The 27,702-nt window shown below is 44.3% G+C and overlaps 2 protein-coding genes and 1 long non-coding RNA gene across 13 annotated transcripts in view; 2 read left to right on the top strand and 1 right to left on the bottom strand.

Moving 5' to 3' along the window:
* TXNL4A (thioredoxin like 4A) lies at positions 1-12,692 on the bottom strand. 2 transcript variants are annotated; one of them, XM_023242144.2, is made up of 4 exons: positions 12,564-12,692; positions 12,121-12,293; positions 3,352-3,455; positions 1-385 (listed from the first exon to the last, which is right to left on the bottom strand). In XM_023242144.2, exons 2-4 carry the CDS (start codon positions 12,271-12,273, stop codon positions 214-216), a joined length of 429 nt encoding a protein of 142 aa, XP_023097912.1. In that variant the 5' UTR covers positions 12,274-12,293; positions 12,564-12,692; the 3' UTR covers positions 1-213. The 2 variants fall into 2 exon arrangements, with proteins under 2 accessions (XP_023097912.1, XP_019671037.1); XM_019815478.2 differs by lacking the exon at positions 12,564-12,692 and adding an exon at positions 9,614-9,683 and having other exon boundaries at positions 12,121-12,260.
* LOC123381150 lies at positions 1,440-6,271 on the top strand. The gene is made up of 3 exons (XR_006587826.1): positions 1,440-2,895; positions 3,593-3,710; positions 4,799-6,271. It is a non-coding gene; the product is annotated as an uncharacterized LOC123381150 (long non-coding RNA).
* Positions 12,659-27,702, top strand: part of LOC102902085 (probable 2-ketogluconate reductase) — a 24,673-nt gene continuing 9,629 nt past the window's right edge. The window contains exons 1-3 of one of the 10 annotated variants that reach the window (XM_011288115.4): positions 12,663-12,744; positions 26,398-26,472; positions 27,571-27,674. The gene's annotated coding sequence lies outside the window, so the exon portion shown is untranslated. Of the gene's footprint in view, positions 12,745-25,410; positions 26,014-26,396; positions 26,473-27,570; positions 27,675-27,702 lie in introns of those variants that run through there. The other 9 variants (XM_019815481.3, XM_045041313.1, XM_045041314.1 and 6 more) reach the window with 9 other exon arrangements.

Genomic DNA, 27,702 nt, shown 5'->3' on the forward strand with positions numbered 1-27,702 from the left:
TGGCTTTCCATCACTGCGTATTTTATTTATCTCAGCTAGGTATTTACAGATATTTGCTAATATAAAAATACAATGGCCCGGCGGCCGGAAAGTTGAGGCCATGCAACCCTTACTTCTTCGTGTCCAAATGCTCTAAGGCTTTAAATAGTTCAAGGTATTTCCACATGAAAAGGACTCCACAACATTTATATGCACAGAGAATGGGCTGAGAGCTCAGTATCTGTATTTTGTGGAGTAGTCCTTTGGAGACACCACCAGGCCCCGACCTTTCCGGGCGCCTCGGTACACGGTCTCGATTATGTCTATCATTTCCTGCTTGTCTTCCATGGCCCAGTTGATCTTGTTGTTGTTCCCAGTACCCAGGTCAATCATGATGTGCTTGTTCCTGCAAAGAGGAAACAGGGGGGTCAATGCTCACAAAAATCCTTCTAAAAAAGAGTTCCATGAAGAGGCCTTCTGTTTTGCACCTTTACAAACTCTCGTTAAACATCATTTAAGAGAAGAACACACAGTCAAGAGGATCCACCATGATTCAGGAGAAGATGAAAACAACCTAAATGCTATTTAAAAACACACAGCTCGCGTGGGGAGCAAGCTCTTTCTGTACTCTTCTCTGTCTCCTTAGGACAAATACCCTACAGGGTAGTCGAAAGCTCAAAGGACACAGTTTTTGTCACTGGGACCCAGAGGGTTGTACTCATTTACTCAGGAAACACAATGGATGAGTTTTCATGGTGCTCTTGTGAGAACCTAGTGTACATTTCATTAAAAATCCTACTAACTGTGAAATTAATAATGTTTTGGATTTTTATGATTAGAGACACAGACAATTCTTTACAAATGTATTTCTTAAGAGGCTACTTTTAACAATGATTTATATGTGCACTTTATAGAAGATATTAACCCTGGTTGTCCCTGATGCACTAATTTTTCCAGGTTTGCTGAAGACTGATTAGTTTTAATTACTTTAACTTCTCACTTCCCTAAGAATGAAGTGCTCCATCCATCCTGCAGTCTTTGGTCTGGCCACCTTTTAACCAGAGTGAGCCTCCAAAAGGCAAATCCGATGTTCCTTTTCTGCCACAAAATTTCACTTCTAGGATAACATTCCACATCCTCACTCTGGCCCAGGAATCTGGGGGTCTGGACCCTGCCCCTCCCCCTCCCTGGCGGGGGAGGAGATCTGGATGTCTGGACCCTTCCCTCCCGCCCCCGCCCCCACCAGTCTCCCACCATCACCCACCAGCCACTCCGTGTCCTCTCGGGCTCCCAAACATAGCATGAAGCTCGTGCCGTGTGCCCGTCCCCCAGAAGGCTGGAGCTCATCCCAAACCTACCCCAGCTGCCACTTAGCTCCCGCCACCCTGACTCAGTATTTGTGTGCCTATAAATACCCGCCCTCTGGCACCTGTTTCCCTCTGCTAATTTACTCAGCTGTTCCCAACCTACGAAGTTCCCTGACGGCAGGATCCGCGTCCCAGCACTAGGCCACAAAACCTGGCAGGACTCGGTATATATACATTTAGTGAAAACATTAACTGAAGTGCCACCACGCCTCGTCTTAGAACTCTGGGTGGCAGAAAGAGACGTTCTGTCTTCTCTGGTGCAGCCTCCGTCCTAAAACACCCATGTGCACAGACGGCGGGGGGCTTCTTTTTTTCAGCCTCACTCCCACCTGAAGGGCTAGAGGAGAATTTCGAAGAGCACGACAGAAAAGGCCTAGACTGCCTCCAAGAGCCCGTGAGAAGAAACACGGACTTGGAGAGCACGGCTGGTGCCGGCTCCAAAGGAAGGGAGGACCTCGCGTTGCTGGGGGTGGAGGAAAGGGACCCTGTCACTTGGCAGGACATCGCGATGGGATCCTGCGGTTCTGTGGGAAGGACTTGCAACGACCGATGCCCTCGGATATTCAACTGAAGGAAAGCCAAGCAAAGTCTTGAAGGTGCTGTCTGGTTTCTCCCTGGTGCTCACAGCAAAACGAGAGAGACAACCTAGTGTGAGAATTGCGAACAAAGACTCAATTCTCAGCCTCTCCAGATGGCAGAAGGTGCTGAAATCCAGAAACGGCCGCAGAATGGGGGGTACAGGGAAAAGGAAGCCACACGACCTACTGCTGAAGCCCAGGAAAGCCCTAAAGGCCAAAACGTTCAGTCACAAGAGAGGGAGGCGTGCCTCACGGATCTTCCCCGATGCCCAGGCCAGGGACTCGGCTGCAAGGGACAGAGGGTACAGCGAAAGGAGATGACAGAACCCAATGTGCTGCTGGCTGAAGGAGGCTGGAAAATGGCCCAGCTGCGAACACCTTTCATGAAAAAGGGAGGAAAATCCAGGCAAGCACCCTCCCAGGGCTGGGGCGTCGGCCCCCTTCCTCCTCACGTCCCCTTGGGAAACCAGACCTGTTTCCTATGCTGTCCCACACTGTGTGCTGGGAGAGCTGGGGCCACAGACAAGTGGTGTCCAGGAGCCTAAGAAGCCTTGTCCACACCTGATTTTGCATATGAGAAGGATGTGAGTTTTCGGAGCCAGAGGGCAGACTGGTAGGCAAAATCCTACATTAAACCCTGTGAATTTCCCGCCGATCCCCTGGGACTGTGATATGATGGGGCATAAAGACTCTGACAGATGTCCCAAAAGTTTCTGATCGATTGACTTTAAAATAAGGAGATAATCCTGGATTATCTGGATGAGTCTATTCCAATCACAGCCCTTAAAAGCAGAACAGGAAATCGCAGAGACTGTGCAGACTTCAAAGGCGGAAGGGCCTCCAGGAGCAGGGAGGGGTCCCAGCGTACAGCCAGCAAGGAGTCAGAGACCTCGGACCCGTGAGCACCAGGAACTGCATTCAGCCAACAACCCAAGTGAGCCAAGTGGCTTCTCCCCAGGCTGACGGTCCAGGTAAGGGCCCAGCCCCTGATTCTGACTTGGTGAGACCCTGAGCGGGAACCCACTGAGCCTGCCCGAACCTTGACACAGCACTGAGCTCCTAAGTGGTGCTGTGTTAGCTACTCAACTTGTGCTCGTTTGTTACACAGAATATAAAGCTAATCCACACCCTATACAATCCACGCAAACACTCCTCGCCAGCCAGGGAGCTCTACTTTCGGAGTATGGTCTGAGGCTTAACACTGCTATTTACCAACTTCTGTATTAACAATAAACAGTAAGAAATTTTGACCAAACATCAAATGGTGATTCCTTTCTAAATTAAATCTCCACGACAGAACTTTTTTAAAATTCACGACGTTACTTGACTTTACTACCTAAATACCATCAAATATAAAGACCTCCTGATTACGTCAAACTTCCAGACCAACAATATTCAACTGAAATGACAAGTTTAAGAGAACATACCTGAAGAAAAACATGACGGTGCATGGATCGTATAACTCATACATTTTGTTGAAGTCAGGCACTTCTGTAATATCCACAAGATAGATAACTGCAAAATTTTTCACCTAGGAGAGATTGAAACAACCCTGTACAGTAACACACCATTTTTTTTATTCTGCAAAAGCACGTTAAAAACAAACACGAGAATTTGTATGTAAGCGGACAATTTTCAAACCAAGTCCCCAACATTCTTTCCCAGCAGAGCTACTACACAGGGAGATGATTCAGCACGTTCGGGCTCCTGACAACTGGCTGCTCACACCTCGCTTTACCATTTTCACAACAGCAAGTGACGAGAGTCCCACAGAAAACGTCCACAGGTACGTTATTCATGCTGACCTCGTAATAACCTATCTCAACTTTTCCAGATTTGTACTTCTACAAATACTTAATTGCACACAGGAAACCACTATTTTAAAACCCACTGCTAGAATCTGCTGCACACCTGCCTTTTTGATTCGGGGGTGCACACGTGCAGATACTAAGACTACTACTCCAAATGATACTATACACAACAAATTTTCTTTCATTTTTTTCTCTAATTGCAGATTCATCATAGCAGATTTAGAAAACTCAGAAAACTGTAAATAAGACAGAATCACCTCCAGTCCCAACCGCCAGAATTGCTACAAGTGTATTTTTTTTTAATGTTTATTATTGAGAGAGAGTGTGTGTGTGCAAGTGGGGGACCGGGAGAGAGAGGCAGACAGAAATCTGAAGCAGGCTCCAGGCTCTGAGCTGTCAGCACAAAGCCCAATGGGGTGTGAACCCACGAACCATGCGACTATGACCTGAGTTAAGTCAGACACTCAACGCACTGAGCCACCCAGGCGCCCCGCTACAAATATATTTTTGGTAAACACTTTCCCATTTTTTCTGGCATACACACACACACATAAATCTGTTTATACTCTTTTAACAAAATGTGATCATTCCATGCCACAGTGTTTTATATCCTGCTTTAATTATGAGCATTCTCTTATACAAATTACATACTTTCCCAAAGCACAATTTTCAGGGCTACATAATACTTCATCAAACAGCTATGTCATTAGTTTATCATTCTTCCATTATTTTCTGATTTTTCCTGAAAATAAATAATTCAGATTTTTCATTAGTACCAATTATTCACCCGTGAACATTCTTACCTTTAAATCTATGTACATATGTCATTATTTCCAAAGAACAAATTCCCAAAATAGAATCTCTCCAACAAAAGACATGACATTTTAATGGCCCCTATAGGGGCGCCTGGGTGGCTCAGTTGGTTGAGGGTCCGACTCTTGCTTTCAGCTCAGGTCATGAGCTCATGGTTCATGTGTTTAGGGTGACAGCATGGAGCCTGCTTCGGATTCATTCTCTCTCTCTCTCTCTCTCTCTCTCTCTCTCTCTCTCTCAAAATAAACAGTGCAAGACGGCGCAGGGCTGAGGTCTGACCAACAGAAGGCATTAAATATGGACATGTCCCACAAAGAGCCTGGCTGCGAAAGGAGGGAAGTTACTGAGGGACCCAGGCATGGAGCTGGGGCCCCTCCGGCCACCCCCCAATTCCCTCTTTCCTGGTGACAGAGACAAGGCAGCTGTGGAACCGAGTGTGCCACACACCGCGTGTCCAGATGGCCTCTGTGGCAAGTGTTCTTTTCATGCTGCCGCGGCCCTCAGACAGCAGGGCCGGAGCACAGCACACGCCTCTGCAGAGCTTTCCGGCAAAAGGGACCCTGTGCATCCGTAGGTGCTGCCTACCCCTACGTTTCACTCTATCATTATTCCGTTATTACTTTCCATGTAATACAACAGAGCTATCACAACTTACACTGACAGATGTTAACCTCACAGTAAAACCAAACAAACACGTCCACTTGTCCCCTAAAGCGTAAACTGCCAATGCAGTGAGAGCCCAAGATGCCTTTCGGATTCAACGTGAATTATTTAGCCAGTTGGCTCCAGTTCCTAGAACCTCCACATCTCCCAAGTTAAAGCAGAAACTGACACAAGAAACCACGTCCTCTTAAAGTGATCAAAATATACCACCTGTTTCATACATGAAGATATTCAATTACCCAAACTCAACGATATAATCTTCACTATAAACGTTGGTTTTTACAGCGAGACTTTGAGAGCAGGCCCTACTTCCCTTTGCCTTCAATGAGGAGGAAGAAAACGGTAGCTCGTTCAGAAGTAAAACAACTAACGACAGCACAGTACTTAATTCTTCTCTTCCCCTCTATGTACAGTACACGATGGTTCTCCAGATAAATCTAAGGCTTCCCGAGGCTAGGAACCACGTCTGTTCTCTTTACTGATGTGTCCTCAGAGCCAAGCAGTACCTGACTCATACACGGGACCAGTAAATGTTTATCGAGTGAATTTGAACAATAAGCTTGTATTCTGAAATACAAGAAACACATTAATGTCACTAAAAATGTGTTTTGGGACAGTGTGAGCTTAATCACGTAATGCTGAGTTCAAACAGACCTGCCCTCAGGGTTGGTGGGGTGCCACTTCTGTCTGACGGGAGGCTCTCAAGCCCCTGCAGCTCAAACACCTGCAGAAAGCAAGGGGCTGCTCACCCATCTGGGCGGCCAGATGAGAACCGCACGCGGCACCAAGGGGCCTTCCTAGAAACCTGTACAACCTACCCAGTCTTTCCCCTGGAAAAGCTACCATTTATCCAAGCTGCTCCTAATGCGGGTTACATGAATTGTCGTGATGCTTTCCACATGGTCTGAACGTTTCACACCCACTGAGGAACCTACAGTTAACTAAAACTCTGTATGTTTTATAAAAGTGAAATGAAGCTAGGAGTCCACTGTATTTTCTCCATTTAAAAAAATGTTCAGGGGCGCCTGGGTGGCTCAGTCGGTTAAGCGTCCGACTTCGGCTCAGGTCACGATCTCACGGTCCGTGGGTTCGAGCCCCACGTCGGGCTCTGGGCTGATGGCTCAGAGCCTGGAGCCTGCTTCCGATTCTGTGTCTCCCTCTCTCTCTCCCCCTCTCCCGTTCATGCTCTGTCGCTCTCTGTCCCAAAAATAAATAAAACGTTAAAAAAAAATTTTTTTTAAATGTTCATTTTGGGGTGCCTGGGTGCTTCAGCAGGTTAAGTGTCCGACTTTGGCTCAGGTGGTGGTCTTGAGGTTTGTGGGTTGGAGACCCGCGTCGGGCCCTACACTCTCAGCACTGAGCCTGCTTCAGATCCTCTGTCTCCCTCTCTCTCTGCTCCTCCCTCACTCCCACTCTCTCAAAAATAAAATACACATAAACAAATAATGTTCATTTTGAAAATATAGAAATGGAATGGAAAAACCACTACTGGGGCGCCTGGGTGGCTCAGTCGGTTGGGCGTCCGACTTTGGCTCAGGTCATGATCTCACGGTTCGTGGGTTTGAGCCCCGCGTCGGGCTCTGTGCTGACAGCTCAGAGCCTGGAGCCCGCTTTGGATTCTGTGTCTCCCTCTCTCTTTCTGCCCCTCCCCTGCCCACACCCTGTCTCTCTCCCTCTCAAAAATAAATAAACATTTAAAAAATTAAAAAAAAAAGAAAAAAGAAAGAAAAACCACTACTATGTGTCCAGCCCCGTATTTTTAAGCAAACTCTACCCCAAATGTGGGCCTTGAACTCATAACCCTGAGATCAACAGTTGCATCCTCTTCGCACTGAGCCAGCCAGATGCCCTTAAGTTATACAACTTGTTTAAAAAACACTGGGCTGGAGCACATGGCTGGCTTAGTCAGAACAGCGTGCAACTCTTAATCTTGAGGGTGGGAGTTCAGGCCCATGTGGGGTATACAGGCTACCTAAAGGGAAAAAAAACCCAAAACTTAAAAATATAGGACCGTCAAATAAAATCAATAGTATGGGTGTCTTAAAGCAAAAAGTGTTTCCGTTTCCCCAGACCCACAAGCTCACTTGTGAGGAAATCATATACATTCTGCTTTCTCCAGCTGACATCATTAACTGATGCCCATGTTATTGAAGAAGCTCTTAGAAGATAACTTCTAACAGCCACATAACATTCCATCCCGTGAACAGGACATTCCCAGTTTAAATCCCAACCGTCTGTTTCTGAGCCTGGACAAACTACGTGCCAGCACCTACCTCTGGGAGCCATCGTGAGGACCACAGGACAGGTCTGTTTCCCACCTGGCAACTGGATGCGTCTCAGGGTTCAAACGCTAGAGCTCACGGTCATCACCATGTTCTCCTATCATGAGACACTGCTGTTGTTTCCAGGTATGACAGAAGTTATAGCAAAGGTCTTGTGGAGCATAAAACTTCGTCTATTGAAGACGCGGGGTTACTGGGCATAAGGTATGACTATTCTCAAGGCTTTTTGTACGATGCCAAACTGCCTCGTGCAAGGAGATCCGTTCTACAGGTACCTCAATATTAACTTTCACCTTTTTAGCTCTGCTATATCTAAGAAACGATAGCACACTATTTTAATGTGTGTGTCTCTGAAGTTTCCTTAACCATGAGAATTTCCTCTTTTTTAGGTTCCTTGCCTCTCTACCCACAGGATTTATTTATTTATTTCATTTTTTAGGAGTCATCTTTTTAAATGGCACTTTAAACTTATTCGCCTAAGTCTACTATATCTAAAATAGTATTTTGCCTGCTATATTTGCAATAATTTTAATTGGCTGTTCGACAGTATCTTTTAAAAACCAACGACTTTATGTACAAATTTCATTTCTATTATCAAGTTGTTTCTTAATGTACATATTCTTTTGATTGTCTACAACAGTAACTATGATTTCCAACCCGACTGCCTACACGTTTTATAAGCACCCCTCCTTCTTCGTCACCAAGTCGCTGATTAAACTGTTCGGTAGTCCTTCTACAAGCCACTCAACTTGCCTCCAAAAAGTAACTCCTGCACATCACTGAGACTGAGGCTGGCCCATGACCCCAACCACCACTCCACCCTCTTGTATGGGACTCCTCCTCTGGCTAAGAACCCACCTAAAATGCTGGAAAAAATCTTATGGGCTGCCAACTGGCACTATGTATTTTATTTATAAGTCAATTTTTAGATAATTCATGTCAAAGCCATCAAAAACCTGCACGATAACTTTATTTTCCCCCACTACTATTTGCCTGATTAGCTCAACAATAACTCTCGAAAACTCTGCAATGTGAGTGGTAATGATACTAACAACAGTGGCTAAGAATTATGGAACATACTGCTTACATGAGACAAGAAGTGTTCTGGAAGTCTTTTATATTAATTCTATCCTCATGACTGCCCTCTGGGTTAGGCACTACCATCCCTTTCCCACAGATGAGTAAAATGAGGCACACAGACAAGTTATTTAAGGTCATACGGGTAGTAAGCAGCAGAAACAAGCTTGGTCTCTACCCTTACTGCCCCTCATAGCTTGCTCCTAGCTGCAAGACTGTTATTTCCAGAAACACACATCCAGAGCAAACATACACATTTTGTTGGCTCTTATGAGAACATCAACTTCCAGTAGAGTTCAACTTACTTTATGCGAGGTTTAAGAATGATCCCCCTAAGGGTGCCTGGGGGGCTCAGTCGGTTGAGCGGCTGACTTTGGCTCGGGTCATGATCTCGTGGTTCGTGGGTTCAAGCCCCGCGTCGGGCTCTGTGCTGCCAGCTCAGAGCCTGGAGCCTGCTTCAGATTCTGTGTCTCCCTTGCTCTCTGCCCCTCCCCCGCTCATGCTCTCTCTCAAAAACAAACGTTAAAAAAAAAAAAATTGCCCTTCTCTAAAGTCATTTCTAAAATGTTCCATACATATATTTGTCTTATATACAATTTAATGAGAATGTATGCTGATGAGTCAATGATATCATTGAAGTTTTGCATATTTTAAACTACTTATTTGGGCTTTTAACACACAAAAATGAAATGTCCCGTTTATTCTTCCCCATTATGGGATTTCGGTAACAGCGAGCTGTCACAAACTTCCTACAAAACGGCAAGACAGCTCAAGACAGCTCAGAGATACACCAAACAGTCTCTCTTTGAAGCTGTGTATAAAATCAGCTGTTAATCAGGAAGCTTTGCTTATTACCACTCCAGCAAGCTCCAGACATCTGTCAAATCGTTCAGCACATCTCTCAGGTCTTCAGAGCAGCTCCAGACCACTCCGGCATGAGGTGGGGTCGGGAGGTCGGCAACGTCAAAGCATCAAGTCAACACACTACATTCCAGGAGAACGATCTAATCAAGTCCAGCCTAAACGGCGCAACTTTTACTCACTTTAAAACAGCTGGGGTATCCAAACAGGGCTCGTAACAAGATGAAGAAGATCCCCCACTATCTGCCATTTCTGCAGAGGGAGATTTTTAAATAGAGAGTTAAGTTGTTCTTTATACTAAAACTTTAAATTTCAAATATTCCTGTTGAGATTCCCCAAAAAGGGCTTCCAGAATTATAAACTCATATTTTGCCTTTATACCAAGAAAAAAATAAAACAATAATCTTGTGATGCATTTCAAGTTTGCATTTTTAATACCTATACTATAACATTATATTAAAAGTTTATTAGGACAGAAATCCAAATTTTGGGACAAAAGAAAAAATACCTTAAAAAAAAAACAAAGAAAAATACTCAAAATGAGCCCAATTAAGCCATTCTTATCAACAGGTTCAATACCAGAAAGAGGACGTCCACCAGCGACAGTGATTCCGTCTGTAACTGACAGAAACGGATGAGAAAAGAACAGCTCTGGTAAAAGTCCCTAAAAACTCACATTCACACACAAAATCTGTCTCCTAGCTAAAAGCATTTTGCTGGGTTTTGCTCAGATATGAGAAGCCAAACAAGCCTCACATCTCTAATTACCGTACCCTCGCACCGAGGGCGGTGAGAGCTGGACGTCGCCTGGTGTTCACACGGTCGCCTGCAACACAGAATTCGGGGCACACACCCGAAGTTATTTCAAAGTCAACAGAGCGACACTTTGCTTCTCAGAAAAGTGCCCTTAGGCAATTCTCGACTCAACTGGCTAGTGTCTGCCCCTGACCACCATAGCCTAAGCGAGGCGTGACCCCCTGGCACCACCTCATTTATGCCCTCTGACCCCAAATGGGAGGACCCCCAGCGTCAGAAAACTGCCACTCTCCTGAGCTCCCCAGGCACCTCCTCAAGCTCCTTGGGGAAGAGGAGGGGAATGACTGCTAATCACAGCACCCATATTCTGATCCTGACCTCTGTTGAGGGGTTTTTGAAAGTCCCATCAGAATTCCCAGGGGAGCTGGGCCTGTTTCTGGACCTCACCCCAGATCAAAAGAATCAGAATATCTGAGACGCACTTGGGAAGTATCCCAAGTGACACTCATGATGACTGACACACACGAATGGTCCCTAATGTCCCCAATGCCATCACCCCATCTCACTTTGCCTCTCTTACCAAATAGGAAACAGTAAAAATTAGCAATAGAAGATCAGATAGTTTTTTTTTTAATGTTTATTTATTTTTGAGAGAGAGAGAAAGACAGAGTGTGAGTGGGGGAGGGGCACAGAGAGAGGGAGACACAGAATCCGAAGCAGCTCCAGGCTCTGAGCTGTCAGCACAGAGCCCGACGCGGGGCTCGAACCCACAGACCGCAAGATCATGACCTGAGCCAAAGTCAGCCGCTCAAACCACTGAACCACCCAGGTGCCCCCAGATAGTCGTTTTTGTTTTTTTTTTTTTAAGTAAACTATACCCAATTGTGAGCTCGAACTAATGACCCCAAGATCAAGAGTCGCATGCTCTACTGAGCCAGCCAGGCGTTCTGAAGGTCAGATAGTTTTTCCTTTCCTAAATACAAAATACATCCTCACATCTTTGCTATCTACTAAAAGGTGTTGTTTTAACCCCTTATCCCTAAGAAAAGATGGCTTCAACGCTTCCATTACTTTTACTCTCAGTTGGCAGTTGGCGGGGAGCCCCACGATGGGCTCTGTGCTGACAGCTCAGAGCCTGGAACTGCTTCGGATTCTGTCTCCCTCTCTCTCTGCTCCTCGCCCGCTCACACTCGGTCTCTCCCTCCCTCTCTCTCTCTCTCTCTCTCTCTCAAAAATAAACATACATTAAAAAAAAATCGCCATGCGGAAATTTAGAAAAGCGCTCAGCCCCCCGTTACACAATAGTGCCAATGACTGCACTTCTGTTATCAAGCAAGACTGACTAGCCAGGGGGCTAACACTAAACGTCAGGAAAACTAGTACCACAAAGCACAATTCTATTCTCTCCTAACATCTCCTGCAAATGAATCACTCTAAGCTATAAATCAAGTGACTTACAAAGAGCATCGTGGAGTAAAGGGGAAAAAAGACTAGAAGAAAACCAGATTAACATGAAAGTTCTGCTTTACGAGTACAATAAACAAGGTAGCAAAAATGGACAACCCTTTAAACTAAACTATTTAAGTAAACTCGATCGTTCTTGCCAAAACCTGTAGGCGTTTGTTCATGGCACTATAGAGAAGGAATCATGAATCATTTTTAAAATTTGAAAATCTGCGGAAACTTCTCCCAGAAAAACCACAGGACCTATCCGGTATAGTTTCAGGACCACAGCCTCCCACCACAAGGTAAGAATCCGTGAGCTAATCTAGCGAATGTGCGGCACGCCAGGAATAAAGGCACGAGGAAGGAGCACTGGACGGATTCTAACCTCACTTTTAAATTCTACCGCCAAACAGACAAGCAAAAGCAATGCCGGTGAAATGAGCAAGCTGATCACGGAACGCAACACGAAGCGGCGGAGCTGCGTTACCTTTTCGGCTATACTGTACAGGACCTCGTCCATCTTCATGCAAGTGGGGTCCCAGTCGTGTCCAAACCGGATGACGACCACCCGGTCTTCCTCCGAAAGGATGGCCTGGTCCACCTGCCAGCCGTTGTGCAAGTGCGGGAGCATGTACGACATCTTCAGGGCCGCTCGGGTACCTGCGGGACAGGAATTCCACGCACCCGCTCCTTCCCGCCAGACCGCACTGCCGGCAGGGGGGCCACGCGTGGCCCCCGCCCTCACCCCTCGGTCCCGCCGCGGGGAGGGCGCAAGGGCCAGCACGAGACCCTCGGAAGGGGGCCTGGACCGAGGGGACGCCCGGCGGGCCACCGCCCGGGAGCGGGGCCCCGAGGGGGTCTCCCCCCACCTCAGTTCCCCACCCCCTGCCTCCCCGGACCCCCGTCCACTCCCGCTCCAACCGCACGCACCTCTGACACCTAGAGAGTCCCGCGCTGCGGTCCTTCCGGGCGTGGACCCGCGCCGGACAGTGCGTGCGCGCCGACGTGAGCGTGCGCGTGCCCGCCGACGTGCGGCGCGCGTCCGGCGCAGCTGGGCGCGACGTCCGGAGCCGGGGGGTGCTGGAGTCTGCGCGCTGGCGGTGCGCTGGCGGTAGGTGGTCTCCGCGTGGGCAGCGCGAGCGGGGTTTTCCCGGGGAGCCGCCGCGGTTGAGAGGAGCCTGTCTTTACCAGACCTGCTGTCGGTCCCAGTCGGGCCCGTCAGAGACCCAACTTCACCGCGCCGCCACGGTGACCCCCCGGGGAGGGAGGGGGCCGACCGGACCAACGAGAAGGGTTCGGGTCTGGACGGAGAGGACGCCTGCTACGCTGGGCGGGCGGGGGGTGTGGGGGGTGGGCAGGGGGTACTGAACTGAGGATCCCTGTGACTGCGGGGGAGGGACTGGACAGAGAGGACCACTTGACCTGAGGTGTGGGAATGGGAGCTGGACTGAGGACCCCCGTGACTCGGGGGGAGGGGGGACGGGGTGGACAGAGATGACCCCCGTGACTGGGGGTTGGAGGACCGCTGGACACAGAGGATGACATCGGGAGAAAGGCTTGTCCTGTTCACTTCCACACCAGGTCCCCAAATTAATCAGGGCGATCCTGCTTTCTGGACATAAATGCAGTTGATTGACGTGTGAAACCGATGTGTTCAGAAGAGCACTCCCCGCGGAGGGTCAGATCCTGCAGTGAGATAGAGCCAAGGTGGAAGTTACCCTTCCGACCGCACCACCTGAGCTGAGCTTGTAGCTCGGGCGGCACTAAGCCCCTTCGTGTTGTGGTGCAATATCCACCTCCAGATAACAATTCTTTGTTAACAAATTCTGCTGCAATCTCATTTGCATGCTACAAGATTTCATTCATTCAAGTTAAGGTGGTTTTTCTCTAGAGTCGTGGAACCTTGAGGCCTGGGTGGCTCAGCCGGTGGAACGTGGAACCTGGAACCTTGGACTCTTGATTTTGGCTTAGGTCATGACCCCAGATCATGGGATTCAGCCCTGTGTGGGGGCTCCCTGCTGAGTATGGAGCCTGCTTGGGATTCTCATTCTCTGTCTCGCTCTCAAAAAAATAAAAAAGTGTGGGACCAACATTATGATCTATTTTTAGAACTTTTTCATCATCCTGAAAAAAATCTTGTACCCATTTGGCATCATTGCCATTTCCCTCATGACCACTAACCTGTTTCCATCTCTGCAGATTTGCCTATTCTAGACATCTCAAGGGATCAAATGGAAATGTATGTAGTCTTTAATTTAAAAAAATTTTTAATGTTTGTTTTTGAGAGGGAGACGGAGCACAAGCAGGGGAGGGGCGGAGAGAGGGAGACACAGAATCAGAAGCAGGCTCCAGGCCCCAAGATGTCAGCACAGCTGAACCCCTGAGCATTCGAACGCAGGAACCATGAGATCATGACCTGAACCGAAGTGAGGTGATTAACTGAGCCACCCAGGCGCCCCCGTGACTGCTTTCATTTAGCATAATGATCTTAAGGTTCATATTGTAGCAGGCGTCAGGATTTAGTTCCTTTTTATTGATGGTTAACATTCCATTATATGGATACACTGCATTTTATTTATCAGCTAATTAACATTTGGGTTGTTTCCATTTCTTGGCTATTATGAACAATGCTGCTATGAACAATGTGTATAAATTTTTGTATGGATATAAGTTTTATTTCTCTGACTATATATGAGTGGAATCGTTTTGTCTTATAGTAAGTACGTTTGACATTTTGTGGCATTGCAAGTTGTTTTCAAAAGTGGCTGCACCTTTTAACGTTTCCAACAGCAATGTGTGAGGGGTTTGATGTCTCCACATCTTTACCTACACTTGTTATTTGTGTATTTTTTATTATGACATCCTGGTAGATATGAAGTGATACTGTTGCTTGACTTGCATTTCCCTGATGGTTAGCGATATAGAGAGCATTTTTCATGTACTTTTTCTCCATTTGGAGAAATTTCTGTTCATATCCTTTGCCCAATAAAAAATATGGATTACTTATGTTTATTATTGAGTTTTTTAAAGTTTATTTATTTTGTGAGAGAGAGGGGGGAGACGGGCACACAGAGAGAATTCCAGGGAGGCTGTGTGCACTCAGTGCAGATCCCAACAAGGGGCTCCACCTCTCATGAACTATGAGATGATGACCTGAATTGAAACCAAGAGTCGCATGCTTAACAGACTGAGCCTCCCTTATTATTAAGTTTTAAGAGTTTCATTACGTATATAATTTAAAAATATTTCTTCCCATTCTGTTGATTGACTTCACTTTTTATTGCTATCATTTGCAGCACAAAAGTTTTAAATTTTCATGAGGTCCAATTCATCTATTTAGTTGTTTGTGCATTTGGTATCATATCTAAGAAACCATTGCCTCACTTAAGGTTGTGAACATTTCCTCCTGCATTCTTCTTAGAGTTTTATAATTTTAACCTTTTTTTTTTAAGTAAGTTCTAGGCCAATGTGGAACTTGAACTCGAGACCTGGAGATCAAGGGTTGTATGCTCCACAGACTGAGCCAGCCAGGTGCCCCCGTTAACTTTTACATTTAGGTCTATGATCACTTTGAGTTAACTTTTATGTATAAGGTGTCCAACTTCACTCTTTTGCATGTGGCCATCCAGTTGTTCTGGTACCATTTTTTGGAAAGATTATTCTTTCCCTATGAAATTGCCTTGGCACCCTTATTGAAAATCAATTGACTTTATTGTTTTATATTATTTTTAAATTTTTAAATATTTTTATTTTCCATGCTAACAAACACAATATGATGTGCCAGGCACTCTTCACAGTACTCTATAGGGGAACTCTGTGTGGGAACATGGAACCCACACAACAGCCCTATAAGATAATTGTGCTATGGTTATCATCCCCAGATGAAATGACTGGATGGAGAAACCAAACCCCCAAGTGTTTCCGTATCTTTTTCAAGATAACCAGCTGGTAAATGGCAAAGCAGGTTTGAACCTCTATGCTGTTTTAAAAATTTCCATTGTTTTCTTTATTTGAGTATGAACCATGTTCATAGGTTTTAAGCTTGATCATTAGAATTTTCATTTGCCATCACCAGTGGGTGGCCCTAATTGAAAATAGTTTTAAATATTATATTTTTTCTTCAAATTTTTACTTAAATTCTGGTTAATTAACATATGGTGTAATACTGTTTTCAAGAGCATAATTTAGTGATTTGTCACTTACATGTAACACCCACTGCTCAACATGACAAGTGCCCTCCTTAATGCCAATCACCCATCTCGCCCATCCCCCACCCATGTCCCTCCAGCAATCCTGTTTGTTCTATTTAAGAGTCTCTTATGGTTTGTTTCCTTCTCTTTTCTTCCCCCTTCCCATATGTTCATCTGTTTTGTTTCTTAAATTGCACATATGAGTTAAATCATGGTATTAGTGTTTCTCTGACTTATTTCACTTAGCATAATACACTCTAGCTCCATCCACATCATTGCAAATGGCAAGATTTCATTCCTTTTGACAGCTGAGTAATATTCTACTGTATATACATACATCACGTCTTTTTTTTTTTATTTCACTTAGAGCATGCACACACATGCATATGTATGACTGGAGGAAGGGCAGAGAGAGGGGGAGAGAGAATCCCAAGGAGGCTCCACACTGTCAACATGGAGCCCAACGTGGGGTTCGGTCTCATGAACCTTGAGATGCATCCCACCACATCTTTATCCGTTCATCAGTTGATAGACATTTGGCTCCTTCCATAGTTTGGCTATTGTTAATAATGCTGCTATAAACATTGAGGTGCATGTGTCTTCTTCGAATCATCATTTTTGTATCCTTTGGGTAAATACCTAGTAGTGCAATTGCTGGGTCATGGGGTAGTTCTATTTTTAACTTTTTGGGGACCCTCCGTACTCTTTTTCAGAGCGGCTGCACCAGTTTGCATTCCCACCAACAGTGCAAGAGGGTTCCCCTTTCTCTGCATCCCTACCAACATCTGTTGTGCCTTGTGTTGTTAATTTTAGCCATTCTGACAGGTGTGATGTGAACATCTTTTCATGTGTCTGTTAGCCATCTGGATGTCTTCTTTGGAAAAAAAGCCTATTTGTGTCTTCTGCCCATTTCTTAACTGGATTGTTTGTTTTTTGGGTTTTAAGTTTGATATGGTTTTTTTTTTTAGTATTTTTTTTTAATTTTTTTTCAATGTTTTTTATTTATTTTTGGGACAGAGAGAGACAGAGCATGAATGGGGGAGGGTCAGAGAGAGAGGGAGACACAGAATCGGAAACAGGCTCCAGGCTCTGAGCCATCAGCCCAGAGCCTGACGCGGGGCTCGAACTCACGGACTGCGAGATCGTGACCTGGCTAAAGTCGGACGCTTAACCGACTGCGCCACCCAGGCGCCCCTGGTATTTTTTTTTAATGCTTATTTATTTTTGAGAAAGAGACAGAGACAGCATGAGCAGGGGTGGGGTAGAGAGGGAGGGAGACACAGAATCCAAAGCAGGCTGCAGGCTCTGAGCTGTCAGCACAGAGCCTGACGTGGGGCTCGAACTCACAAGCCGTGAGATCATGACCTGAGCTGAAGCTGGACACCTAACCAACTGAGCCACCCAGGCGCCCTGAGTTTGATAAGTTCTTTATATATTTTGGATACTAACCCTTTATCAGATACGTCATTTGCAAATATCTGCTCTCATTCCATAGGCTGCCTTTTAGTTTTGTTGTTTCCTTTGCTGTGCAAAAGCTTTTTATCTTGATGAGGTCCCAATAGTTCATTTTTGCTTTGGTTTCCCTTGCCTCTGTCGATGTGTCTAGAAAGAAGTTGCTCTGGCTGAGGTCAAAAAGATCTTTTCCTGTTTTCTCCTCTAGGATTTTGATGGTTTCCTGTCTCACATTTAGGTCTTTCTTCCCTTTTGAATTTACTTTCGTGTATGGTGTAAGAAAGTGGTACTGTTATGGAAACTGGTCTGGATCACCCGGCAGAAGAACCAAGCAGCACTCGGAGATCTTGGAAGGCAGGAGGTTTAGTTTACACCGGTGGGCTCAGAGGAGATCATTCTCCAGAGGTGTGAGCCCAGAGCATCAGCAGCCGGATGATTTATAGTCTGTTGGAGTGTGGCAAGTGGGATGGGAAGAAAAACCCGGAAGGGGAGTCTTTAGGCAGGGACTGGAATCCCCCTGTCCTGTCAGCCGTCTTATAACAGACTTCTCCCTATCAGTACAGTTTCATTCTTCTGCATGTTGCTGTCCAGTTTTCCCATTTCCATTTGCTGAAGAGATGTCTTTTTTCCATTAGATACTCTCCTGCTTTGTCAAAGACTGATTGACCATACTGTTGTGGGTCCATTTCTGGGTTTTTTGTTCTGTTCCAGAATATCAATTGACTTTAAATGTAAGGATATATTTCTGGATTCTCAGTTCTATTCCATTGGTTTATATGTCTAGCCTTATGTCAGTACCACACTGTCTTGATTAGTGTAGCTTTGTGGTAAGTCTTGAAATTAGGACATGTGAGTCCTCCAACTTTATTCCTTTTCATGATTGGTTTGGCTGTTCTGGGTCCCTTGCATTTCCATATGAACTTTAGGATTAGCTTGTCAATTTCTGCAAAAAAAAGGTACCTAGGATTTTGATAGGGATTGTGCTAACTCTGTACACCATTTAGAGAATACCATATTACCATCCTAACGATGTTAAGTCTTCCATGGTTATAGGATGTCTTTCCATTTATGTAGGTCTTCTTTATTTCTATAACTTTTATATTTTCCAGTGTTCACATCTTGCACTTTTTTTTAGGAGGAGGTAAAATTTATCCCTAAGTATTCTTTTTTGATGATATTTAAATGGAATTGTTATTTTAAATATTTTCAGATTATTCATGACTAGTGTATAGAAATACAATTGATTATTATTATTTTCTCCTGTTTATTTTTGAGAAAGAGCTCGCATGTGCTTGAGAGCAGGGAAGGGGCAGAGAGACGGGTACAGAGGATCCAAAGTGGGCTCTGTGCTGAAAGCAGAGAGCCCGATCTGGGGCTGGAACTCAAGAATCGTGAGGTCATGACCTGAGCTGAAGTCGGGGGCTTAACCAACTGAACCACCCAGGTGCCCCAGAAATACGATTGGTTTTTGTATACTGATCTTGCATTCTGCAATCTTGGTGAACCATCCATTACTTGGAAAAGTTCTTTATTTGCATTCCTTAGGATTTTCCCTACATAAGATCTTGCCATCTGGAGATAAGCACAGTTTTACTTCTTGTTTTTCAGTCTGGATGTTTTTTTTTTCGTTGCCTAACTGCCCTGGCTGGGACGTGCAGTACAATGTTGAATAGAAGTGGCGACAGCAAGCATCTCTTGTTCCTGATTTTAGGGGGAAAGCATTGAGACTTTCACTATTAAGTATGAGGCTTGCTACGGGTTTTTCACAAATGCCATTTATGAGGTTGAGGAAATTCTGTTCTTATTTTATTGAGAGTTTTTTGTCTTGTTTCTTATGAAAAGTTGTTAGGTTTTGTGAAATGCTTTTTATGCCTCTGTTGAGATGATCATGTGGGTTTTGTCTTTTATTCCCTTAATATGGAGTATTCCATTGACTTTTGTATGTTAAATCAAATTTGCATTCCTGGAAAAATCCTATTAGGTCACATTAACTTTTAACAATATATTGCTGGAATAAGTTTGCTAGTGTTTTTTGAAGATTTTGTGTCTAATTCATAAGACATATCAGTGTGTAGTTTTCTTGTTGTCTTTGTTTGATTTTGCTGATAGTGGCCCCGTAGACTGACTTGAAAAGCCAACAATATAGGCAAGAAAAATTGGTTATTTGGCCAAAGCTCCTCATCTTTCCTTCCATTCATTCACAACATATCCGATCATCTAGAAAATGGAAATAAGTAGGCTAAATCATTCTGAGTGAATCAGACTGCTTGAATTACATCTTATCGTTAGAAATTGAATTCTTCATTTAAAAAATGACTAAACATAAGCATTAAGTATTGCTTTCTGGAATTCTCAAGAGCAAGACAGATATTTGGAAGGAGCAGGTGTCCCTGTGTGTCGAATTGTGAAAGGATACATGTGTCTAAACAGAGTGCCCCTTCCTTCAGAGCAACTGGCCTGAGTTAAGTTGAGGAAGAGAGCAATTTGACTGAACTAATTGTTACTGATGAAAAGTGACTGGAGAGCCTTATAACCCTCCCAGAGGAATTTTCATTTTTAAAAGAAAAAATGTTTTAAGTCAGATGTAAGACAATGTTAAAGTGAGACTTTCCTCTCTCTCAAATTTCAGCAGAGGCCCCAAACTGAAAATAAATGATTTAAAATGCTTACACGTTTCAGGGGCGCCTTGGTGGCTCAGTCGGCTGAGCATCTGACTCTTGATTTCGGCTCAGGTCATGATCCTACAGTCTGTGGGTTCCAGCCCCACATCAGGCTCTTCACTGACAGCGTGGAGTCAGTTTGGGGTTCTCTCTGCCACTCCCCCCTTGTGCTTTCTCTCTCAAAATAAATAAACTTAAAATTTTTTTAAATAAAATAAAATGCTTACATGTTTCAGAGCAAGAGGCCACACTGGCTTTCTCCAGATCCTGCAGAAGAAAGAATAATTTGCATATCGTTTGTCCATCACTCCTTAGGATACATAAGAGGAAGTGCAAAAATGTTTTGGGGAACAGTGTGACATCATTTCTTTGGAGGAAGCTGTGCACATGTGTATTTCCATGTGCATTCTCTTCCCTTTGGAAAAGAAAGGGGTATTCCACCCCACCTCAAGCCAAGCAAAGGAGCCCCAAAAGAATCCCTCACTTTAAAAAAATTTTTTAATGTTTATTTTTGTTGAGAGAGGGAAGGAGCAGGGGAGGGGCAGAGAGAGAGACACACAGAATCCAAAGCAGGCTCCAGGCTCTGAGCTGTCAGCACAGAGCCTGACGCGGGGCTCAAACTCACCAATAGCAAGATTATGACCTGAGCCGAAGTCAGACGCTCAACCAACTGAGCCACCCAGGTGCCCCTCTAAAGCTTTTATTTACTTATTTTTGAGAGAAAGAGAGAATTGGGGAGGGACAGAGAGAGAGAGGGAGACAGAGGATCTGAAGCGGGCTCTGTGCTACAGCAGAGAGCCCAACGCAGGGCTCGAACTCAGGAACTGTGAGGTCATGACCCGAGCTGAAGGCAGACGCTTAACCTACTGAGCCACACAGGTGCCCCAAGACCTCCTCACTTTGGGTAGGAGATGGTCAGGAGGGAAAGAACCTGCCACCTAGTAGTGAAAGTTTGCTTAGCTGTAGAAATCTCTATGTCCAGACCTGCTGAAGGGACCCGAGTTGAACTCTTGGGAGAAACTCTCCAATTTATAGAGTATGTTCTCTATGAAAGTGGCCAATGCTCAACCTTATACTAAGAGAAATGCAATTATCCCATTGCAGGAAAATGGATAAACTGAGGTGTACTTATTGGCACATATAGCTGCAAAGAGGAATGAGTGTACCTCGACGTATAAACAGGCATGAATCTCACAGACTAATAAACTTAGAAGAAGCAGATCACCAAAGGCTACACAAGGTGCAATTCCGTGAACATAAAATGCAAAAATATGCCAGACCAAGCCACACGTTGTTTAGGCTACTTTTACCTCTCTCTCTTATCTATCTGGAGGCACACTCGTTTTACTGCGCTTCACAGATGCTGCATTTTGTACACATGGAAGGTCTGTGGCAAGTCTGTCGGTGCCACTTTTCCAACAGCGTTTGCTCACTTCCAGTCTTTCGTGTTTTGGTAATTCTCGCAGTAGTCCAGATTGTTTCATTATTGTATTTGTCGTGGTGATCTGTGATTAGTGATCTTTGATGTTACTTTTGTAATGTTTTGGAGCACCGTGATCTGTGCCCGTATTGAAACCAGTAACCAAAGGGAGACTGCGGATAATCCGCACAGCGGCAACTTTGCGCCCAGACCTTTTTGTGTGCCTTTACATGTCTCCGACCCCTCCTTTGGGGAGACGGACGGGGAGGTTGTCCTCCACGTCTTTGTTTGGCTGCCCCTCCAGCAAACTCTTTCCTGGCTGCATACTTGGTGTCTCAGTGTTTGTGTCTGCTGTGTGCTGGGCAGACACCTGGGTTCCATTACAGGATAAGGTGGTGAACTTCGTTGGCGAAAGTGTGTACCCTGACTCTTCCGCCCTCTGGCCGTTCCCCATTTCTCTCCCTCTCGACCGGCCTCCCTATTCCCTGAGACACCACAATATTGAGCGTAGGCCCGTTAATAACACTCTGGCCTCTCAGTGTTCAAGTGAAAGGAAGAGTCGCACGACTCTCACTTTAAATCAAAAGTTAGAGATGACTAAGGTTAGTGAGGAAGGCGTTTCGAAAGCTGAGGTAGACCAAAAGTTAGGCGTCTTTGTGCCAAACAGTCCAGTTGTGAATGCAAAGGAATGTTTTTGAAGGAAGTTAGAAAGTTCTGCTCCAGTGAACTCACAAATGTTAAGAAAGCAGAACAGCCTTATTGCCGATACAGAGAAAGCTTGGTCTGGATAGAAGTGAAACCAGCCATGACATTCCCGTAAGCCAAAGCCTAATCCAGAGCAAGGTCCTAACTCTTGTCAGTTCTGTGGAGGCTGAGAGAGGCGAGGAAGCTGCGGAAGAAAAATTTGGAGCTAGCAGAGGCTGGCTCTGAGGCTTAAGGAAAGAAGTCATCTCGATAACATACAAGTATAAAGTGAAGCAGCGAGTGCTGATGTAGAAGCTGCAGAAAATTCTCCAGAAGATCTAGTGGAGATAATTTACCAAGGTGGCTACTAACCAACAGATTGTCAATGTAGATGAAGCAGTCGTCTGTTGGAAGAACATGCCATCTAGGACTTTAAGCTGGAGAGGAGAAGTCAATGCCTGGCTTCACACTTCAAAAGGCAGACTCGCTCTCTTGTTAGGGGCTAAAGTCCCCGGTGACTTTTAAGTTGAAGCCGGTGCTCATTGTCCTTTCCGAAAATCATGAAGTATTATGCTGTATGTACTCTGCCTGCTCTAGAAATGCAACAACAAAGCCTGGATGACAGCACACCTGTTTACAACATGGTTCACTAAATAGTTTAAATCCACTGTTGAGACCTACCACTCAGAAAAAAAAGATTCCTTCTAAAACATTGCTGCTCATTGACAATGCACCTGGTCACCCAAGAGCCCTGATGGCTATGTGCGATGAGATTAGTGTTGTTTTCCTGACTGCGAACACAACATCCATTCTGTAGACCACGGATCAAGGATAATTTCAACTTTCAGATCTTTTTAAGAAATACATTTTGGGGCGCCTGAGTGGCTCAGTCAGTTGGGCGTCCGACTTCGGCTCAGGTCATGATCTCGTGGTCCGTGAGTTCGAGCCTCGCGTCGGGCTGTGTGCTGACAGTTCGGAGCCTGGAGCCTGTTTCGGATTCTGTGTCTCCCTCTCTCTCTGACCCTCCCCTGCTCATGCTCTGTCTCTCTCTGTCTCAAAAATAAATAAATGTTAAAAAAAAAAAAAAGAAATACATTTTGTATGGCTATACCTGCCATAGATAGTGATTCTTCTGATGGATGTGGGCAAAGTAAATAGAAAACCTTCTGGAAAGGATTTAATATTCTAGATGCCATTGAGAACATTTATGATTCGGGGCACCTGGGTGGCTTAGTCCGTTGAACTTCCGACTCCAGCTTAGGTCATCATCTCACAGACGATGAGTTCGAGCCCCACATTGGTCTTGCTGCTGTCAGCAAAGAGCCCACCTCAAATCCTCTGTCTCCCTCTCTCTGCCCCTCCCCTGCTTGCACTCTCTCAAAACTGAATAAAAAATTAAAAAAAAAAATTCGTGTCCCCCCCCCCAAATAAAATACCTAGGAATAAACTTACCCTAAGAGGTGAAAGACCTGTACTCTGAAAACTATAGAACATTGATAAAAGAAATTGAAGATGATGCATAAGAAATAGACATTTTGTGCTTGTGGATTGGAAGAACAAATATTGTTAAATATCTACACTGCCTAAAGCAATCTACAAATCTAAATCAATCCCTACCAAAATACCAACAGCATGTTTCACAGAACTAGAACAAACAATCCTAAAATTTGTATGGAACCACAAAGACTCTGAATAGATAGCCAAAGCAATCTTGAAAAAGAAAAAGAAAACTGGAGGTATCAAAACTCCAGGCGTCAAGTTATATGACAAAGCTGTAGTAATCAAAACAGCATGTTACTGACACAAAAATAGACACATAGATCAATGGAACAGAATAGAAAGTCCAGAAGTAAGCCCACATTTATATGGTCAATTAATCTTCAACAAAGGAGGAAAGAATATGCAATGGGAAAAAAGACAGTCTCTTCTTTGGTGTTGGAAAATGGTGCTGGGAAAACTGGACCACTTTCTTACACCGTACACGAATATAAACTCAATATGGATTAAAGACCTAAATGTGAGACCTGAAACTATAAAAATCGTAGAAGAGAACACAGGCAGTAATTTCTCCAATATTGGTCATAGCAACATCTTTCTAGATACGTTTCCGGAGGCGAGGGAAACAAAAGCAAAAATAAACTGTTGGGATTACATCAAAACAAAAAGCTTCTGCACAGCAAAGGAAACAACCAACAAAACTAAAAGACAACCTACTGAATGGGAGAAGATATTTGCAAACGACATGTCCAATAAAGGGTTAGTATCCAAAATATGTAAGGAACTCACACAAAACTCAACACCCAAAAAACAATCCAATTAAAAAACGAGAAGACATAAACAGACATTTCTCCAAAGAAGATATCCAGATGGCCAACACACACATGAAAAGAGGCTCAACATCACTCATTATTAGGGAAATGCAAATCAGAACCACAATGAGGTATCACCTCATACCTGTCAGAATGACTAGATCAAAAACAAGACTTAACAACAGGTATTGGTGAAGAGGTGGAGAAAAAGGAACCCTCATGCACTGTTGGTGAGAATGCAAACTGGTGCAGCCACTATGGAAGACAGTATGGAGGTTCCTCAAAAAATTAATTATTGAAACCTTATGATTCAGGAATTGCTCTAGTGGGTATTTGCCCAAAGAATACAAAAACACTAATTCAAAGGGATTTGTCCTATGTTTATTGCAACATTATGTACAATAGCCAAACTATGAAAGCAACCCAAGTGTCCAAGTGTCCATTGATAAGTGAATGAATAAAAAAGATATGATATATATATGATATATCACATATTCATATTTATATGAATATTTTTCAGCCATTAAGAAGAACAAAATGTTGCCATTTGCAACAACATGGATGGATCTAGAAAGTATAATGCTAAGTGAAATAAACAAGTCAGAGAAACACAAATACCATATAATAATTTCACTCAAATGTGGAACTTAAGAAACAAAACAAATGAACAAAGGGAAAACAAGACAAACCAAAATACTCCTTTTTTAAAAAAAAGTTAAAAAAAAGTTTGTTTAAGTAGTCTCTACACCCAACATGGAGCTCAAACTCAGAACCCCGATATCAAGGGTCACATGCTCTTTCAACTGAACCAGCCAGGTGCCCCAAACACTCTTAACTATAGAGAACATGCTGGTGGTGACCAGAGAGGAGTTGGATGGGGTGATGGGTGAAATAGGTGAAGGGGATAAAAACACTTGATGAGCACTGAGTACTGTATGGAACCGTTGGATCACTATATTGTACACCTGAAACTGATAGACCACTGTATGTTAACTACACTGGAATTAGCATTTTTTAAAAATCCATAATTCATGAAAGAGGCCAAAATATCAACATTAACAGGGGTTTGGAAGCCGTTGACTCCAGCTATCATGGATGACACTGAGAGGTCCAGGACTTCAGTGGAGGAAGTAACTGCAGATGTGGTGGAAATAGCATTAGAACGAGAAGTAGAGCCTGCGGACGGGACTGCTGCCATCTCATGGTAAAACTTGAACCAGTGGAGAGTTGCTTCTTACAGATGAGCAAAGACGTTGGTTTTTCAAGATGGAATCTACTGCTGGTGAAGGTGCTGTGAAAATTGTTGAAATGACAACAAAGGATTTAGAATATGATGACATACCTTTAGTCGATAGGGCAGTAGCAGGATTTGAGAGGATTAGCTCCAATTTTGAAAGAAGTTCTACTGTGGGTAAAATGCTATCAAATAGCATTGTAGGCTACAAAGAAATCGTTTGTGAAAGGAAGAGTCAGGTGGTGTGGCAAACTTCACTGCTGTCTCGTTTTAAGAAATTGTCGTGGTCGTCTCAGTCTTCAGCAACCACCACCCTGATCAGTCAGCAGCCGTCAACCCCGAGGCAAGACCCTCCACCGGCAAAAAGATGATGACTCACAGAAAGCTCAGTGATGGTTAACATTTTTTAGCAATAAGCTTTTCAAATTGAGGTATGAACTTTTTTTAGACATAATGCTCTTGCGTACTTAACAGGCTACAGTATAGTGTAAACATAATTTTTATAGGCACTGGGAAATAAAAATCACTTGACTTGCTGTATTGCGATATTCACTTTATTGGAACCAGACTTGCAATATCTCCAAGGTGTGCTTGGAGATCATTAAATTCCAAGTAGGGGATACCTCTTGAGCAGCAGGGAGTGGTAATGGTAGTGGTACACTTAATTAAGCTTGGCGGCACTTAATGGGCTCATTTTATTATTAGTTTTATAACTTGCATGCGTTATAAATAATTAAATAACATAACTTAAATGTGTTATAAATTTAATTAAAAATTGAATCCAGTTTTATCAAATTCTTATTTTTTTAATACAGTAACTTCCAACTGAATACAGCAGGGATTCTGGCAATTTGGATTCTTGCTGGGCTGAATTTGATGGAGCACCCTGGGTAGGTTGGGCAGTAATACAACTTAAAATAATCTTTTGTGACTACTGGTAATACTCCCTTTTTGCAAGTCAGTGGTTAAGAGCTTTTTTATGCTCTTGAGGTAGAAATAGTGAAACTTGGGGCATCTGTGTGGCTTAGTCAGTGAAGCATTTGACTTCAGTTCAGGTCATGATCTCATGGTTCGTGAGTTTGAGCCCCGTGTCGGGCTCTGTGCTGACAGCTCAGAGCCTGGAGCCCGCTTCAAATTCTGTGTCTCCCTCTCTGCCCCTCCCACACACACACTCTGTCTCTCTCTGCCTCTCAAAACTAAAGAAAACTAATAAAAATAAAATAGTCATCTTAATAAAAATAAATAAAACCTTTAGTCCATTTTGCAGACAATAACATATATCTTTTACTTTCACAGTAAAAAATGGCCAATTGTATTAGTTATTGCTGCATACATAACAAATTTTCCTAAATTCCAGTGGCTGTAAACACAAACTCTATGACCTCCCAGGTTTTTGGGTCAGGAATCCAGGAGTAGCTTGTCCAGGTGGTTCTGCCCAGATCTTATGAAACTTTAATTGAGGGTTGGCCAGGGCTGTGGTCACCTCAGGGCTCGCCAGGCTGGTGTCAGGCCTCTTCAGATCAGCTCCCAAGCTCATTCATGTGGGCCTCTGCACAGGGAAGCCTCCGGCCTGGCCCTGGCTCCCCCCTGGAGAGGGAGGAAGAGAGCCCAAGCTGTGACCTCCCGTGGCTTCTGCCGTATTCTCTTCACTAGAAGCACCGGGGTTGGGGTCCCACAAAGGTGTGATTAACAGGAGGAGCACTTTGGAGGCCACCTGAGAGGCTGCCATCACAGCTGAAGGGCAGAAATAAAGACTCAGGCAGAATAGGGAGGAAAGTGGGTGTGATGGAGACATTGGTAACTTCAGAGGGGTGGGTCTATTGTCCTTCAGGTTTTTTAGGGACTTGTCCAGGAAATAAAATGGATCCCAGTGTTGATGTAATTTAGAAAATCTAGAGTAACTGCAATATAATGATTTATGAGAAATACATATTTCATCCTTCAGAGGACCAAACTACTTCTCAGATATATTTGGTCTTCATCCATAGTTCCTGGGAACACTTCAGAGCCAGAAAGGTGACAAGGATGTCTTAATGAAGGAGACTTCTGGACCCCACTCAAGGGCGGGGCTATTGCCAGGACGACCAAGCAGGTGATCAGAGGGTTGGAACTTCCGGCAC

This window comes from Felis catus, chromosome D3 (assembly GCF_018350175.1).
Source record: "Felis catus isolate Fca126 chromosome D3, F.catus_Fca126_mat1.0, whole genome shotgun sequence".
NCBI lineage: Eukaryota > Metazoa > Chordata > Mammalia > Carnivora > Felidae > Felis > Felis catus.